Genomic DNA, 16,070 nt, shown 5'->3' with positions numbered 1-16,070 from the left:
CCAAACAGTCAAGTGCAAATGAGGCAACCTGCACATATTGTACAAAGGTGTAAAAAGTACTAATTGTTTATGTATCTGTCATGTTTTTTTTCCTGCTAACCTAACGTACAATCCAAACCAAGCACACACACAAAATTCCTACATATCTGAAATTAAATATCACACGCCGTACAATGCGTGCCCTCAAAAGATAAGAGAAAGCGAGAGTGCAAAAGAGGGCACAAGAGAAATGTATAAAGCATGCACAGTCAAGATAGGATTGTGGAGGGAGAGTCCCGAGATTCGACAAGGGCGAGACAGGCCTATGGGGGGGGGGAAAGACTATAAACAGAGTGGAGGGCTGAATGATAGGAGGAAAAGCAACATAATGTAGACAGGAAGAAGTAGCAGGGAGACACTTAAAAACAGAACTGGCATGCCAACAAAGCAATTCTTTAAACCCGACTGACAGAGAAAAAAAATGAGGAAAGGAGAGGGACATAGCGGAGGAGAGAAAGAGAAAAAAAATTCAGGGTTGAAAGGTTTTCTTCCCTCCTGCGTCTATCGTGTGAGAGTAAAAGTTGCCACTAACTCATCATTAAGAGCTGAGTGAAGGCAAGACCTGGAACAGAACGATAACAAGCACTCACTGCAGTAGAGCACATTGAAAAGTAAAAAGAACTCAAAGAAAATTAGAGATAAAAAAAGGAGGAAATCAGCAAAAAGGAGGTACAAATGCCAAATTATAGAGCAAAGGACAAAAGCTGAATATATATTAAAGTAATGGACGTGGGGACTGATTGCTGCATTTAGGATGTGATGTGTCAGAGTGTGTGGGGATGTGTGCAATGTTGAGAACAAGTACAGTACATGTTATTGTGCACAGTCCTGACCTTGAATGTCAACTGGGAAGCACTTATCCACTTCTTCTGCTGACCTCTTTCCCTCTTCTGTTCTTTTATTTCAACATTTCACTTCCCCTCCTTCCACCTGGGCTAAAATCTACGAGAGCCACAGTCCACTCAAGGAAAAGGTCAGAGCCATTTCTTCTCTTTATTCTCCTCCAATCACGATGCAGCCAATCTTTTGCCAGCACTTTCCTTCCTCTTCTTCTTACTCATAAATTCTCTTTGCCAGTTCCTGTCCTCTCTGCTTATTATTTTCATAATTTTGTAAGAAAGGGAATATAACAGTCTTCAAATAACATGTGAGGTGGATTCAAAAGTTAAAAGTTCAGTGTTGAGTCGAGTCGAGTTGATGCACATGCAGCATGTGAAATGCAAAGGTGTCCAGGTAAACACATCTTGCACAAGGAGATGCGGCAGCAGTGTTTATGTCTCTTACCATCCCTGCAGCCAGCGCCTGAAGAAGTTGAACCATGGATGATGAAGCAACTTCATCACTCTCTTCAGGTAAAAAGTTAGCTGGTTGGTTTAAGTTGTTAAGAGGTTTTTTCATTGCTGTGAGTTTCTGCTATGTACATTTTGCCACGAAACCGTTGCTGGATGTTTATTGTGGTCACTGATGCTTCAGGATTCGGGCAGACGCACATTAGGCCCGCTCTTCTGCTGGCCTGCGCTCTCATTGCTTAATAAACTGTTATACTGAATAGTACTTGAAGTTTACTTTGTGCTTGTTTAATTAGCTCTAGAATTTAGAGGTCACACATTTCAACACATTGAAAAGAAAGCCCAACATATTGTGTGCACACAGTTTACCTGCCACACTCAACATGAGATGCTCACAGCCTGGGCATCAGGGTTGAAGTGACCAGAAAGATTCAAATTCATGATACCCAGCTCCTCCTTTCGCCCACCCATCCACCCACCCATCCACCCACACACCCACACACACTAACCTGGTACAGAGTGTGGTTCTTGTCTTTGAGGCAGGGCTTAAGGCGGGAGTAGATCTGCAGGGAGTAGTAGTAAGCCGCCAGCTGGAGCGACAAGGCAGAGTGACACTGTTTCTCAAAGCACTTGTTTGCATCCAACACCTGAATATGACAAATATAAGAAGAGAAGTATCAGAGATGCTGTCATGATCTGAATATACACTTTGCTGTGATGGACGAAAATGTGAGGCAAGTATTAAATGCTCCTGTTCTCCAACAATTCTGAAACATCCATGAATAAGCCAACAAGCCCTGTGTATCAATCATGACATGCAGACTCCTCACTTTTGTCACTCATGTCACTTTAATCTGATTGGAGCAAACAAGCTCTGCAGATATGTCTATGTAACATCCTTTACTTTCACTGGTGATGCAGCAAGAATTAAGACTCATGAGGGATTTCACTACCTCCACATGAACACAATCTACTGCTGTTTAGAAATGGTAGCCATGAGAATATCAGACTTTTATTTTGACATCTGACTAGGAACGGCCTCCAGGAGCAACACAATATGAGGTGGGCAAGATTAAAGCATGTGTGTTGACTGAACTGAGGGAGACATGCTGCTACTCGGATTATGACACGTGTTCTGTGACGAATAGCATTTCAGTGACCTTTAAGTGTGACTGAAGCAAATCTAGAAACTTAAAAGATCAATAGAAGATATGGATTAACTGCCATTTGTCAGAATCTCACTACAATAAAAATGTTCCCGTGTGTAAGAAAAGTATGTGTGTGTGTGTGTGTGTGTGTGTGTGTGTGTGTGTGTGTGTGTGTGTGTGTGTGTGTGTGTGTGCGTGTTTGTGCATGTGCGTGTGTGTGTGTGTGTGTGTGTGTGTGTGTGTGTGTGTGTGTGTCCACCTACCTGAGGCAGGGCCAGTAAGTAGGACAGAGCCAGCATCATGTCCCTGGGAAATGCATCATTGGCCAGCTGCAGCAGAACTGGAATGGGATGGTGGAGAGAGATGGAGAGACAGAAAAAGAGAGAGAGGGGGAAGAAAAGACTTTAACTAAAGCACTGAGGATTAACAGCCGCCACCCCCTCTCCCATCCCTCCTCTTTTGGATGACTCTTGTCCCATGTTGGGATTGTGTCCATCTTGTCTCTGGGCTATTGTGTGCACGTCTGTGTTGACTGTGTTTGTATATGCTGTGTACAGGCACCGACTGGTTGTGTGTCTGTGCCTGCATGCACATGGTTTCTTGCACAGAGCAGCATTTATTATTCAAAGAGTACATGCCCACTTGTAATAAGTGCTCTCCAGATGAGTCCAAACTTCATCTAAGTGCACTTTAAAGTCGAGTCCCCTGAATGTCAAATTAGCTCATGCATATCTATCGACAGCAAAGACAGGAAGCAGAGTTTGATTATAGGAATCACATACGATCCGTGTTTCACGGGTTTTCACTTGTCTGTTTAATTCAGTGATCTGGCCGAGGGCAGCGTGCTGGGAATAAGTAGTTTCTACCTGAAGGTTCCCTTGGACAAATCACTGCTGTGTCCCAGTTCCATAATGCATACGACTTGCAGACAGTATTCTATGTAATTGTGCATGTGTATGTAGTCATTCTAAACCTGTCTGTTTGCTTGGCCTGTAATACTGTAAAAGTGACCTGCGGTGATTCAGCTATAATAGGACTCAGCACAACAGAACCCTGATTCTGGAGGATCAGCTGTTGTTGTGAACACGCTGTTGTCCTGTACAAACCACACACAATTTGACACTGCACTACCTTGGCCTGACAATACACAGGCCAAGTGTGAAACCAATTAGATGAACGGTTCTTGTGATATGCCAGCGACAGACGGAAAGAAAGAGATTTCCAGAATTACTAGATCGATTACTTAATTTGAAATAGTGGTAAGAATTCATTAATCTGACTAATTCACTGTCCATTTAAAAGCTTTTTGTTCCACAATTATAGATGAACTCAAAACACTACAAACATTTTGATACACAAATGAAAAACAATAGCGCGACTGGTTCGACCATGTCAAATAGGAATATTTTGTGTTTTCCTTAAAATTCTATACATCACTGATCTTTAATAGACTAAACAATCAATTGATTAATCAAGAAGATAAACAGTCGATTAATCGTGACTGAAAATCGTCCTGCCTTTAATAGTTCTATTTCGATGACAGGCAGAATCCATCTGCTGATGAAAGCCTTGTGATGCGCTTCAAAGCTCGAAAGTTATTTATTGAAATTAAAGCTGTGATTATTTTGTCCAACTATACATTTATTGATATGATAAACAACTTTGCAACTAGCAAGAAAATAAATTAATGTACTCAGTCGTTTTGTACAAACAGCAAATTATGCAAAAATTGCGCCAGTGGACATAAATAAAATGGCAACTTTTGGAATGCCACTGCCAATTAAAGCTCATGAAGAGCAAAAAAGATGTTTTCCAAACATCCAAACATTTTCTCAAGCTGCGTTATAACCATCTGCAATTAGTTTTAATGCTCCGCAGCTGTGAGCAGTGCCGCCAATTATTTTGTGCGTTGCATTGTGGGATGACAGTGTTCACCAACAGCGCTAATTTACAAATCAAAAGTTGTTCGATGTCACGTTTTTTCTCTCAAATGTGGACGCTGTATTCTCAATTCTTGTTTAGAATTATGTACAGTGTTGAACTGGAACACGTCCCATGTTATTGTAATGCCACTAAGGCTGATGGGATTTGAAGTCAAGACAGAAGTTTGGGCACAGGGACAGATTTCTATCCCAAACTTGTGGCCTCAGGGCCCGACAATCACACATTAGGACACACACACCCACACACACACAAACGATCACACTCGTACTGATATGACTGAAGAAGTAGATTTACTAGACAAAACCCCAAACGCTGTAAACACACAGACTCCCATCTTTAATCACTCACTAACTCACTCGGTCGATGTGAGAAAGCAGTGGGAGAGAGAAGAGGAGAGAGAAGAGAGGAGCAGCGCAGACAGAATCACTTTGTAGTCCCAGACCCAAGGAGAACAAAAGCCTGTGTTGGTGATAAGAGCCTGAGACAAAATAGAACAGACAGAGAAAAGTAGAGCATGGACACTGGGAGAGAGACTGAGGCAAAGGCAGAGACATGTACACTGCAGAACAAAATGCACACTGTTCGGCACATGTGCACACGCGGGGTTGATACCTGATATTTATAGTGTGGAGATTCAATGTGTGCATGTATCGGGGGGGTGATGCACCAGTTTAAAGAAGTGTAACAGCTCTCTTAAGCAGAGTGCCCACACTCCGCCTTTTCTCTTTTTTTTCCATCCCCTTCTCTCTTACCTCCCGGGTTTCAATGAGCTACACCTCAGAATGAGCTGATTACACGCCTCTCTAAAGCTACTGATACCATCGGGACAGGAATTACCAGAGGGGTAAACACACACACCCATGCAGACACACAAACACACACACACACAGAATAGATAGCACTGACTTTAAAGCATATGGTATTTCTGCTAGTGTGTGAGAGACAGGGAGAAAAACGGAGAGAGAAAAAGGAGTGGGTACATGGGACTGTGTGAGAGTGTGTGTGTGTGTGTGTGTGTGTGTGTGTGTGTGTGTGTGTGTGTGTGTGTGTGTGTGTGTGTGTGTGTGTGTGTGTGTGTCCTGCTCCTGTGTCAGCTAAATCAGCACATTGTTAGCAGAACGGTGAGACAGTGACTTGTTACTACTTCACCTGTGCAGCCAGCGTGAAAAACAACTGATTACAGCCTGGTCAAGGCGTGACCAATGACAGCAGCTCCATGTTGTGTGTGTGTGTGTGTGTGTGTTCCCTCCCACCGAGTCCCTGGGTCTGCACTTTACTCTGCTCAATCCCATTGAGTTACTTTCCACTCGTGTCATCATTAATTACCTGCACCTTATCTGGGACAGGTGAAAAATCAATGTATTTATTTTTGTTTGGTTTTTTTAAAGGCCATCTCCCAGTCTGTTTCTGAGGACGGACGGCGTTGCTCCTTAGAGGAGTCATTAATCGAAGGTTGTTATCAGACGCAATGCCGTCTGGATGGGCTTTTCCCTTTCTCAACACGTCGCACTCCACGGCAGCTCAGAGGGGAAGGTGACTTTTAAGGCTAGAGATATTATTTTGAAAGACGGCAGTTAGGAAAGAGGGCTCTGATCTGGTGGAACATGTGGGGGTGTGAACATGTTTATGTGTGTGTGTCAGAAGCACTCCATGGTAGGTTGCATTCTTCAGTGTCAACATATACACACACACGTTTGCTCTATATTTTTGTAGTGCCATTGATTTTGGCGAGCTGCTGTGATCCATCACGCAACATGGCCTTGATGTTTTGACTTGATGCTATCTCTCTGCTGCGGCGCCGGTGACGGTGTCATTATTTACTGTTGCCGGGGGATACTTGGGGATACATTAATTAATCAGGATGAGGCTATTCTTCCAACCGAGTCCACCATATAGAGGGAGTCCCCAGCTGGACAGATGGAGGAAAGGAGAGGAGAGGAGAGGAGACAGGAGAGGATAGATTCACTGAAACTAAGCCCTGAGAAACTCGAATTAAATAATTCTCACTCACTCTTCCTCAAACACTTTGAGATCGTGTTCTAATTCACAGTTTAAGAAAAAAAAAGAGGAGGTCGCCAAATACATGGAAGGGCTCAAATGTGCACAAAATATTCAAACTCTCTGTGAGAACTTTATTAAAATATATTAATGGGTTAGTTCCTCCTTTCTCACTCGAAACAGCCTCAGCACTTTGTGACAAGGATTCTACAAGATGTCAGAAACTTTTCTTTGAGTTTCTGCTCCATGTTGACATGACTGCGTCACATCGTTTTTTGCAGATTTGTCAGCTGCACTTTCACGCTGCCAATCTCCTGCTCTACCACATCCCACAGGTGTTCTGTGAACTTCAGTGGCCAAACCAGTCACCAGATCTAAGTCAGACAGAACTCACTGTCATGTTCATAAACCAGTTAGAGACATTCCAAAAAAATCTGCTCTTGGGGGATTTGGTCTTCTGCTGTTGTAGATAATCGACCTCCAGAGTTTTTCCTACTCTCCGCAGTTGTGGAGGGTTTTCTGCTCACAGGAATATCACTGAATGCTTTTTATTTTTGTCACTATTCTGAATAAACTCTAGGGACTGGCACATGTGAATATATCAGACAGCATTAACTGAAGCTACTGACCTTTGTTTAGAGCATTTGATGCACTGCACTGTGGCCACATTTAGTAAAAGCGCAAATAAGAAGACGTACAGTTGTTCCTAATAAAGTGCTCAGTGAGTGTACAGTGCACTAGAACAGTTTGGGAAATAAAATGGATATTTAGATCATTTTTGAACTCATACTAAAAATTATTCCAACAAACAACAACAAGAAATCCTCAAGAGTGCTACACAGATGGTCTGTACTGTGACAAAAGATCTGTTTAAAGAAGGCTCCAGTTACAACATGTAAAGTACGACTTTTTTGACTGCAGTCATTTGGAGAATCAGACTGTGAAAAACTAACATTGTGGGAAAGTCTGATCCCATTCTAAAATAAGCTCTGGTCAGTCAGTCTAAAATTAGTCTTAAGGCTGGTTTATGCTGCCTATATGTATGAAAAGAGATGTCAGTTTCAAATGCATCCTTTACATTGGCATGGTTGTTTAGTAAAACCTCCAATAGAGGTTGTGATGTACAGAACAAGTGCTATAGGGGCCCTGGCATGAGAGGTTGGGGTTAAAATTTAAGGTAAAAGGTTTATGTTACACATGTTAAACATTCCTTTTGTGTGTGTGTGTGTGTGTGTGTGTGTGTGTGTGTGTGTGTGTGTGTGTGTGTGTGTGTGTGTGTGTGTGTGTGTGTGTGTGTTATCTGCTTACCCTCTGTAGCAGGGAACAGGGTTTTTCCTTCAGTTTTGGCCTCGGCCAGTTTCCCAGTTCTCAGCAAAACCTCTGCAAAGTTTTCCTGGGGCAGGTCTTTGTAGGATGAATACACATCTTGACTCTACAAGGGAAACAATTGAGAAGAGCACATACAGTGAAGGCGTCCCCACAGTACAGAAGAGCAGATGAAAAAAAATGGCAAAGGAAGATGTGATTAAGGTGACAGAGCATTGTAATTGTCAGGAAGTGGGACAGATGAGCGACTGAGTAAACCAATGAACTTCAGAGCCAAGTAATACTTCTCAACATGAGGTATTCTGATGATTCCTTTAAAGGATCCGTGTAGAGCGAGTAATCTTTCAAGTGCTGGAGAGGTGAACAATGACGTTTGGGTTCTCACAGGCCTCAGAGCTATCACTTTAACACTGAATGTTTCCTGTCAATCTCCCCCGCTCTCGCTCCATCCATCCATCCATCTCTCTGTCTTGTTGCATTTGTCTATCTTTCTCTCTCAATCAGCCCCTACCTACCCCCCGCCCCACTTCCCTCATTGAAAGTGTTAAGGTAAAAAAAAAAACAATCCCATTGATCAGCTGGCTCATAGACAGAAGGACGTGGGGAGCCATTATTGGTGGATGGATGATGCAAGATGGATGAGCGCTGGAGATGGAGCAGAGGAAAGGATTCGAAGAGGCCTATTAAAATGTCATGAGAAGAGATGTATCGGCCTTCTCTGTTTCCCCTCGCGTCCATTCTTTTAGCTATCTACATGATTTGTGCCTCTGAGTAAAAAGCCCAGTCATAGCCCAGGGCGACCATTTTCTAGGCATAAAGGTCAAACTACTCCTTTTCTTACTTTTTTTCCTTTTTACTTCCTTTATACTCCCTCTGTCAACATCCTTCCTTCCGTTTGGGGCTTTATACCTTTGACCACATTTCTAATTTTAGTCGCTATTATACTGTCACGCCTAAGTTTACTCTTCTTTTCTTGGAAAGCACTGTTCCAAATTGCTTTTGAATTTAAAATTACTTACTGAAATCAATATTCATTTGGTCTCAGCACTGTTTTTTGAAGGAATCTATAAGTCATGGGGGGGGGGGGGGGGGGGGGGGGGGGGTCTAATTAAATGCCTTGAGTCATAAAGCTACTCAGGCATTTTTTGCTTTAATTTAAGAAGGTAGACTGAGGGAGGAAAAAAAGGACAAGAGAAATAAAAGGAAGAGGCAATAATGAGCCACTAGCCACTCACCAGGTCTGCATAGGGGTCCTCAATGAGCTCCTGATAAAAGGGACTACAGCCTTGACGCTCCAGGTTTGAGTTCTCACGCGCCCCTTCCTGACTGGTGGCCCCCGCGTCTTGACCCTGAGGAGCCATCATAACATCATTAAACTTTCACAACGTGCCCACAGCACTGTCATCTCTCTCTGTCCCACAGCTGACATCCTCTCCGTTTATTCTCTTTCCTTTCGAAACCTGTGACCACGAGCAACAGCCCTCCCACCCTCCACCCCACCCACCACAGATACACAAAGGGATGCAGAGACCAGAGATGCCATTAATCTCTCCCCGCCACGGCAACCACTGTACCGGTCCAGCCGCCGGCAACAATCAGATATCCAACAGGCGAGCCAATCAATTATGCAAGAGATGAGCTCTTGATTGGTTGTTTTTGGATACAGCATATGAGGTCTGTGAGGAGGAGGGTGAGAGGAACGGGACGCAGTACACCTGGGCAATTAACCGAAAATATATCGAAACCGACATTTACAGCCCCTAACCAACTTAATCTTGCTCATTTATTCGGTTAATACTTTCCCCAATGAATGTATTCACAAACCTTGTCGCTGTATGACCCCACCACATATCAGTCCTCCTTCTTAAGTCCCCCACTGATCTGCGCTCATTTTGCACATTATCAATAAACACCATCACTAATCAGAAGTTATTAGGACACGTACTTTTACGTAATTTTACTTTGTGTTTGTTTGATTCGCTGTTGAGTTTATGAGACACGTTTGTCAGATCACGATCCTTGGGGGGTGGGTGTAAAATACTCAGAAATTAAACATAATCGAGATAAAAGTTTGAAATAATCATGATATTGATTTGATGTCATATCGCCCAGCCCTGGGAAGCACACATACACTGTGCAGCCAGGAGGCCAATAGGCCTGATTATGTCTTTTTACGACACATGCATTCACAAACACACTTAGGTCAATACAACAACACAAAAGCCCACAGGCATATAAACCCACAAGTTACTTAATTAGTTCACTCTGGGAAATTTACTGTCCCTGATGTGGAAATCCTCTTCACTAGTGGTCATGTAAATTAAAAAGACACTAGTGAAAGTGTTCTTACGTGCAACGGCCGCAGGTAGTTGATTGATTCTTTCCACCAGCGGTGGTCGCTGACTGCGGTCAGCACAGCTTTCGTGGTCAGTCCTGTAGTGGTCAGCACTTTCATGGTCTTGGCTGTAGTCCGGAGCAGCAGGTCCCCCGCGGTCCCCACAGTTGGAGCAGAAGCCTGGAGCCACGCAGTTGAAAGCAAAGGAAAATATGTTATTCTGATATGTCAGGCTGGCGTCTCTGCAGTAGAAGGCAACAGAGATTTCTTTACAACTTGACTTTATCCTGAATTAGCACTTCCATTTTTGCAAATGACAAGCACCATCAGAGGAATTATGTGATCACTACATCTGTAATGTTACAGTTAACCAAAGGATGCATTTTGAGTATCAGTGTGGTATTAGGCATGGTTGTGTTCTGCTTTTTCTTAAGCACTTGAAAGGAGCTAGGCTCTATTTGTATATCACTTTGTTTGTGTGCTGCAAAGTGCAGTTACAAAATGCACCTCTCAAGAAGCACAAAACCAATTCATTACTCAAAGCAGCTCTGTGATTTTTCCTCAATGACCTAAACACCTTGAACATGTAACTGCTTGTTTCTCAAGGCTTAAGTTGTGTGATTTATTGTGTAGTGTTTGACAAAAAGGCCAATACTACTCATTTATCTGTCTGTTAAATACACAAGCTAGCAGCCAGTTAGCTTAGCATAATTATATGAGAAGAAACAAGGGGAATTTAATCAATTGGCTGTTATCATGAAAAAAAAGGACAGGGTAATTTTTTTTCACTGATTCTACTGTTTTTGTACAGAATACGCAAACAATTTATGATGTTTTTAGGAAAGTTGCTCTTCGGTGGTGTTTGCACACTAGACACATCTTTTTACATATTATTAATTCTCGATTTATTCAACATATTTGTTAATATTAGCCATTGTTCACACTTATTTTTGCCGACTTGCAACAGGCGACAAAACTCCTGTTGAACAAAATGAATCAACAGCAGAAGAAATATGCTAGAGAAAGCTATGATCTTGGTGCAGTTGCTGCAGCCATAGTGTCTGATGGACATTTTGAAATTCATCCTGAAGCAGTTGTGGCAGAGTCTGAGCTGCTAACTCAAGCAGTGTAACACACAAAGTTCTCATCTCGTCGTTTATATAGGGTGTACCAAGGTAGTTCATCTTTATCAGATCATCATCGCTCAATGCTGATTCCATCTTTTTTTTCCGGAGGCCTGTTTCTTTTTAATCCTTATAATTTATTCACCATATTGTGTCACGCCTATTGTGAATAGTCTGGTGCGTCAAAATTCGCCCCCGAATTATTTACTATTTCGTGCAGTTTATTCACATCACTGTGGATGTGTGGAGGTCCAAAGGCGGACCCAAATGCTTTGAAAAATCAAAGCTTCAGATGTTGCCATGGTAATCAATGGCCAAATCAGTATTTTAATTCTTAATATGTGTGTTTTTTATCTCATTATTATAAATGCATTACCACAAAAATCTAAATAGCCAAACAAGCCAACCCTAACCAAATTAGGAAAGTAATCCATTATTCATTATTCATCATATTCTCACACAGGGACATTTATGCTTGGTAATAGTTTTATGCAGTACATGCTGCTAGCAGACACATTGCTAGCACTGACACTGGGAGAAACATGTTACTACGAAATAGGGTTATGAGTTACTTGGAATAGTCAAGCGTCTGGAATAAATTAGTACAAAATATGCCAAAGGAAACTGGCCAATCTCCCAAAAAATGATTCCTGTAACACAAAGCAGGACAAAGTATATATATTCTTTAATTCTCAATTAAAAAACAAAAAAGAACCCACAGAGATATTGCTTACCCAGATTGACTACTTGCATGACCTTTAAAAATAAATAAATGAACAAATGAATGGTGCACTGGGCTGTGAATACATTCAAATGTGTTTTTGTGAGCACATCACTAATTTCCATGGTATATTGGATATGGCACAATTGAAAAGAATTTCACAACCACATTTAGAGGGTCAGTGGGCTGGAGCCAAATCGTTTAGTGCCTTTCATCAATACTTAATTTGGAGGGGGACTGGGGGGTCAGGGAATGAAAGGAACCCAAACACGCATAACAGTGAAGACATTTGTAAAAAAAAATAAAAAAAGCAAAAAACACACACACAAAAGCACAAATAAATAAACCCACCTCATGAGTGCGCACACACAAACATCTAGAGGGCTTAAGTATAGACGAGTGAGGATTAGGGAAATCAATACAACAGTAAAATGACAACAGTCAGCTACAAATGAGAAGCTATCCACACACAAAGGGGATGCAATGCAAGTCATGAAACATTAACAGCCACTAAAGGCATCATAAAGCTGGCAGTGCTGAAGGGGAGGAGAAGGGGGAGGCATAAATAAACCAAGAGAGCTGAGCAACCTTAACACTAGATTTACACCTCATCAAATATGGAGCAATAGAAAAACATACACGAACACAATGAAAGGACAGAGAGACTTCCTCGCAGGAATAGAGGAAAGTCCTTCAGACAAAGAGCAGACGTGCGGAATGCTCATAAATGCGCCCCCAAATAACATACACTGTATATATGAAATTTAAAATACACAAACCTTCACCGAGTCTGTCTCATCAGCCTCTCGTCCACTCTCGGTGATAACAGGCTCCATTTGATAGTTAACTGCCTGGTACAAAACCTGCAGAACAGAAAGACGGAGGAAGATGGGAGAACAAGAGAAGAGTTTGTTATTTTCTTACACAGCCAAACAATAATGGGAAAACTTGGATGGGGTTATAATCGGTTGATTAAAAGTCAACAAGCAGACGGTTTCATTGTTTTATTTAAAAGAATTCTCTCTTTCAGCTTGAGCAGAAAGACAACGAGGAAATGCACTGAAAATGAATTCTTCTGTCTTTTGGATGACAGGTTCCCAAACTCTTCAGCTGGTGACCCTTTACACCAAAGCATGACTCGGCATGAATTTACATTCATAGTCACACATTCAACCAAAAAGTGATGTTCCCTTCTTAGGCCTACATTATGTTTTGTGGCACAATCAAATCATCTTGCAGCATCTTAGAAAGGAATAATTCATGGTCATCTTAGCGTAAAAGAACTGATATTAGCCTCTTGTTCAAAGCTCATGTTATTGTCTTTCTTCAGCAGTTATATGTGTTGCTCTCCTGTTCCTTATGTAAACAGAATGGTTTAATTTGTCTCGCCTGCCGTTTCTCTCTCTATATTAGCTATTCATCAAACCGTGAATTGCTTCTCTCAGCCATTGCCTGAGATGCTTTGTCCCATGGTATTTTGAAGCAAATTGGACACAGAAATTGCTGTGAACCAGAGCTAACTTGATTCAATTATAAACCATCATCAGAATTAGGTTTAATAGATACAAATCTGTGTTTGAGACAGCATTTTAAAAATTATTTTCATTGCCTGATGAAGGTCGAGTACTACGCAGCATAACAAATCACTGATTGCAAGTTGGACAGTGTGCAGGAGCTCTTATCGCAGTTTTTGATCTACTCATCCCTCTACACACCTGCTGCCCCACTCCCCCCCAATTCCTTATGTGTCGTGTGAATCCTTCATATGGGTGAATCAATAGATGATTTGATCCATAAAAATCTATGTTTGTCAAAGCCAGTTGGACGATACCAAAGAGACTAACCTGAGTTTGCAGGTCACTAGAGGCAGCCAGGAGGCCGTGGATGTTGTCTGGGGGACAGTGGGTGAGAGAGAAGGCTAAAAGCTCCTGCCGAGCCTCCAGGTCCGAGTATCCTTCCTGCTGACCGAGCAGACTGCACACCTCCCAGGCTGGGCTGTAACCTGGAGGAGGAACAGATGGACATAAACAAAGGGGGAGGAAAGGTGAGGTGAAGTCGGGCAGGAGGGGGGGGGGGAAATCACGTGGCTTTAAATAAAAGTCAGATTGAGTGCAGGAGATAACAGCAGCCATGTTAAGACACAAGTTAGAGCACACACTCATTCTGTATAAAATCCAAAACATGCAAAGGAAAAAAAGCTGAGATATGACAGTATAATAAGGTGTCACCTTCCGAGCCCTTGAGATATTAATACATATTGAAACCTGCAAGTTTCACGTTGAAGGGAAATATCAGTCAGACGTGCTGTAATAACTTTGCTACATTTGTTCCAGCTTCATCACAGTCAAAAACCAAGACGCCGCCCAGACTTCATTCTTACAAACAGATTCAACTACTCCCACTGCGTTCCCCGACAGAGAACACCGGTGCTTATCTGATTACACCTTCCCTTTCACCATGACACCTTCCTCATCTACACCGTTTCTCCGTGCACCGGGAAGACTCTGAAGAACTGAAATTTTTTTTCATCTTCATTTTGTTTTTTCTCGTGGCGCAACATGAAACGGAAGGTCAGACAAAATATCATTATCTCAGTGACCACATTAAATCCCTGTGTGAGGAGAAGAGAAGAAGGAGGAATATTACCGTGATATCAAAATCCTTATTATTGTTCCTGTGCTTGAACAGATACTAAATCACTCTGAGCTTGGAGACACCCAAAGTGAGTCATTTTCAAGTGTTTGAAATCAGAAGAAAAAACATTATAGACGCCAACTTAAAGAAATATCAAAGAACAAAAACACACTCAAACTTCTGAGTGAGTTATAATTATATTACCATGTGAAGACACACCTTTGTGGATGCCAGACGCTCAGATAATATTTATTAAATTTGGGATTTTCATCTTGATTCATCTTGAATCGGGTCTTCCCACTTTAATAAACACACACATTCCACACCCACTCATACACACGTACATTTACAACCTGTGTGTTTTCATTTCAGTCCTGAAATTCAGATTTGTTGAGAATAGTGAATGAGAATGTAATTGCTAAATCATAATAATAAAATGGACACTATCTTGATGATTTGAGTGCTGCTCACATCTGACTGTGCTGAGCTCACTCAGTATGTGAGTGGATCTTATATGATTTCTCAGTGGGGAAAAAAGTGGGAGCTTCTATCAACCAAGGTCATGAAACTACAGCTTAGTTTTCTGTGCACAACCACAGCTAACTGAGGGCTGACGGACAGCAAAACAGGATGTGTAACATTTTAACACTTTTATGACACTGACCCTGGAGCTTGTCATAAGATTAGAAGGGAGCGACTGGCTGCTGGTAAAAATTCAAATCATTTTTCAAACAGCATTTCCCTCCTGGAATGTTATCGCTGAGTCAAAAGAGAAAACAGCAGACAGGTGAGAGGGAAAGTCACATTAGCTTCTCTACAAGCCTAAGTGCACTTCTGTGACACGTCTACAACCGGCTGTGTAATGCTGCACAGTTTTCCAGCGACATCTAAGGTACCTACCTGCAGCCATGAGGTCCTGACAGTGGATGTAAGAGGTCTTGAAGTCCGGACATTGGAGAGCTTGCTCAGCCAGCAGGGTCAGCACTTGGCCTTTTCGTGTGGCCTCGTCATCTCCTGAACACAGACACATCGTAGTTTTTTATTCCAGCAGACATCGACAATTGAGAGATGCAACTCAAAAACACAATCTTAATATTTTTTCATCTTGAGAAATGTCAACATGTCAAAGCTTACACAGTAAAACTCGTCATCCTGCATTACACATACAGTGCAACATCTTATTAAATCCCCACCAGACTACAGACACACACACATGTACACACACAACCTGAAAGTTGTAACGCGAGGATGTCTCGATGCATTAGCTGCATCACAGACCGAGCCCGAGAATACATATTAATCGGCGTCTGGTATAAATGAGGTTATTGCAGCGTCTGTTCATCTCAAAGAGGGAGAATGAAATATTAACAATTCTCACTGTCTGGCTTAGGAGGAATAAATCAGAGTTTGATATCTTAATGTCGATGGGATTAGTTGTGGTGTTAACATTCACGTGGCGAATCTGGACAACCTTTGATCGCAGTGTAAGCTCGATAAACAAAAAGGAGAGCA

General features: G+C 42.0%; 1 protein-coding gene across 1 annotated transcript in view; it reads right to left on the bottom strand.

The window, feature by feature from the left end:
• The window catches only part of nbas (NBAS subunit of NRZ tethering complex), a 143,665-nt gene that overhangs the window by 66,786 nt on the left and 60,809 nt on the right, over nucleotides 1–16,070 (bottom strand). The window contains exons 34-41 of the mRNA XM_069514751.1: nucleotides 15,459–15,572; nucleotides 13,769–13,926; nucleotides 12,704–12,787; nucleotides 10,095–10,259; nucleotides 8,980–9,093; nucleotides 7,727–7,850; nucleotides 2,740–2,816; nucleotides 1,838–1,975 (exon numbers count right to left, since the gene is read on the bottom strand). Of these exons, the coding sequence (XP_069370852.1) occupies nucleotides 1,838–1,975; nucleotides 2,740–2,816; nucleotides 7,727–7,850; nucleotides 8,980–9,093; nucleotides 10,095–10,259; nucleotides 12,704–12,787; nucleotides 13,769–13,926; nucleotides 15,459–15,572 (974 nt within the window). The remainder of the gene's footprint in view (nucleotides 1–1,837; nucleotides 1,976–2,739; nucleotides 2,817–7,726; nucleotides 7,851–8,979; nucleotides 9,094–10,094; nucleotides 10,260–12,703; nucleotides 12,788–13,768; nucleotides 13,927–15,458; nucleotides 15,573–16,070) is intronic.

Source organism: Paralichthys olivaceus, chromosome 19 (assembly GCF_024713975.1).
Source record: "Paralichthys olivaceus isolate ysfri-2021 chromosome 19, ASM2471397v2, whole genome shotgun sequence".
Taxonomy (NCBI): domain Eukaryota; kingdom Metazoa; phylum Chordata; class Actinopteri; order Pleuronectiformes; family Paralichthyidae; genus Paralichthys; species Paralichthys olivaceus.
This window is presented reverse-complemented; position numbering and strand designations above follow the sequence as displayed.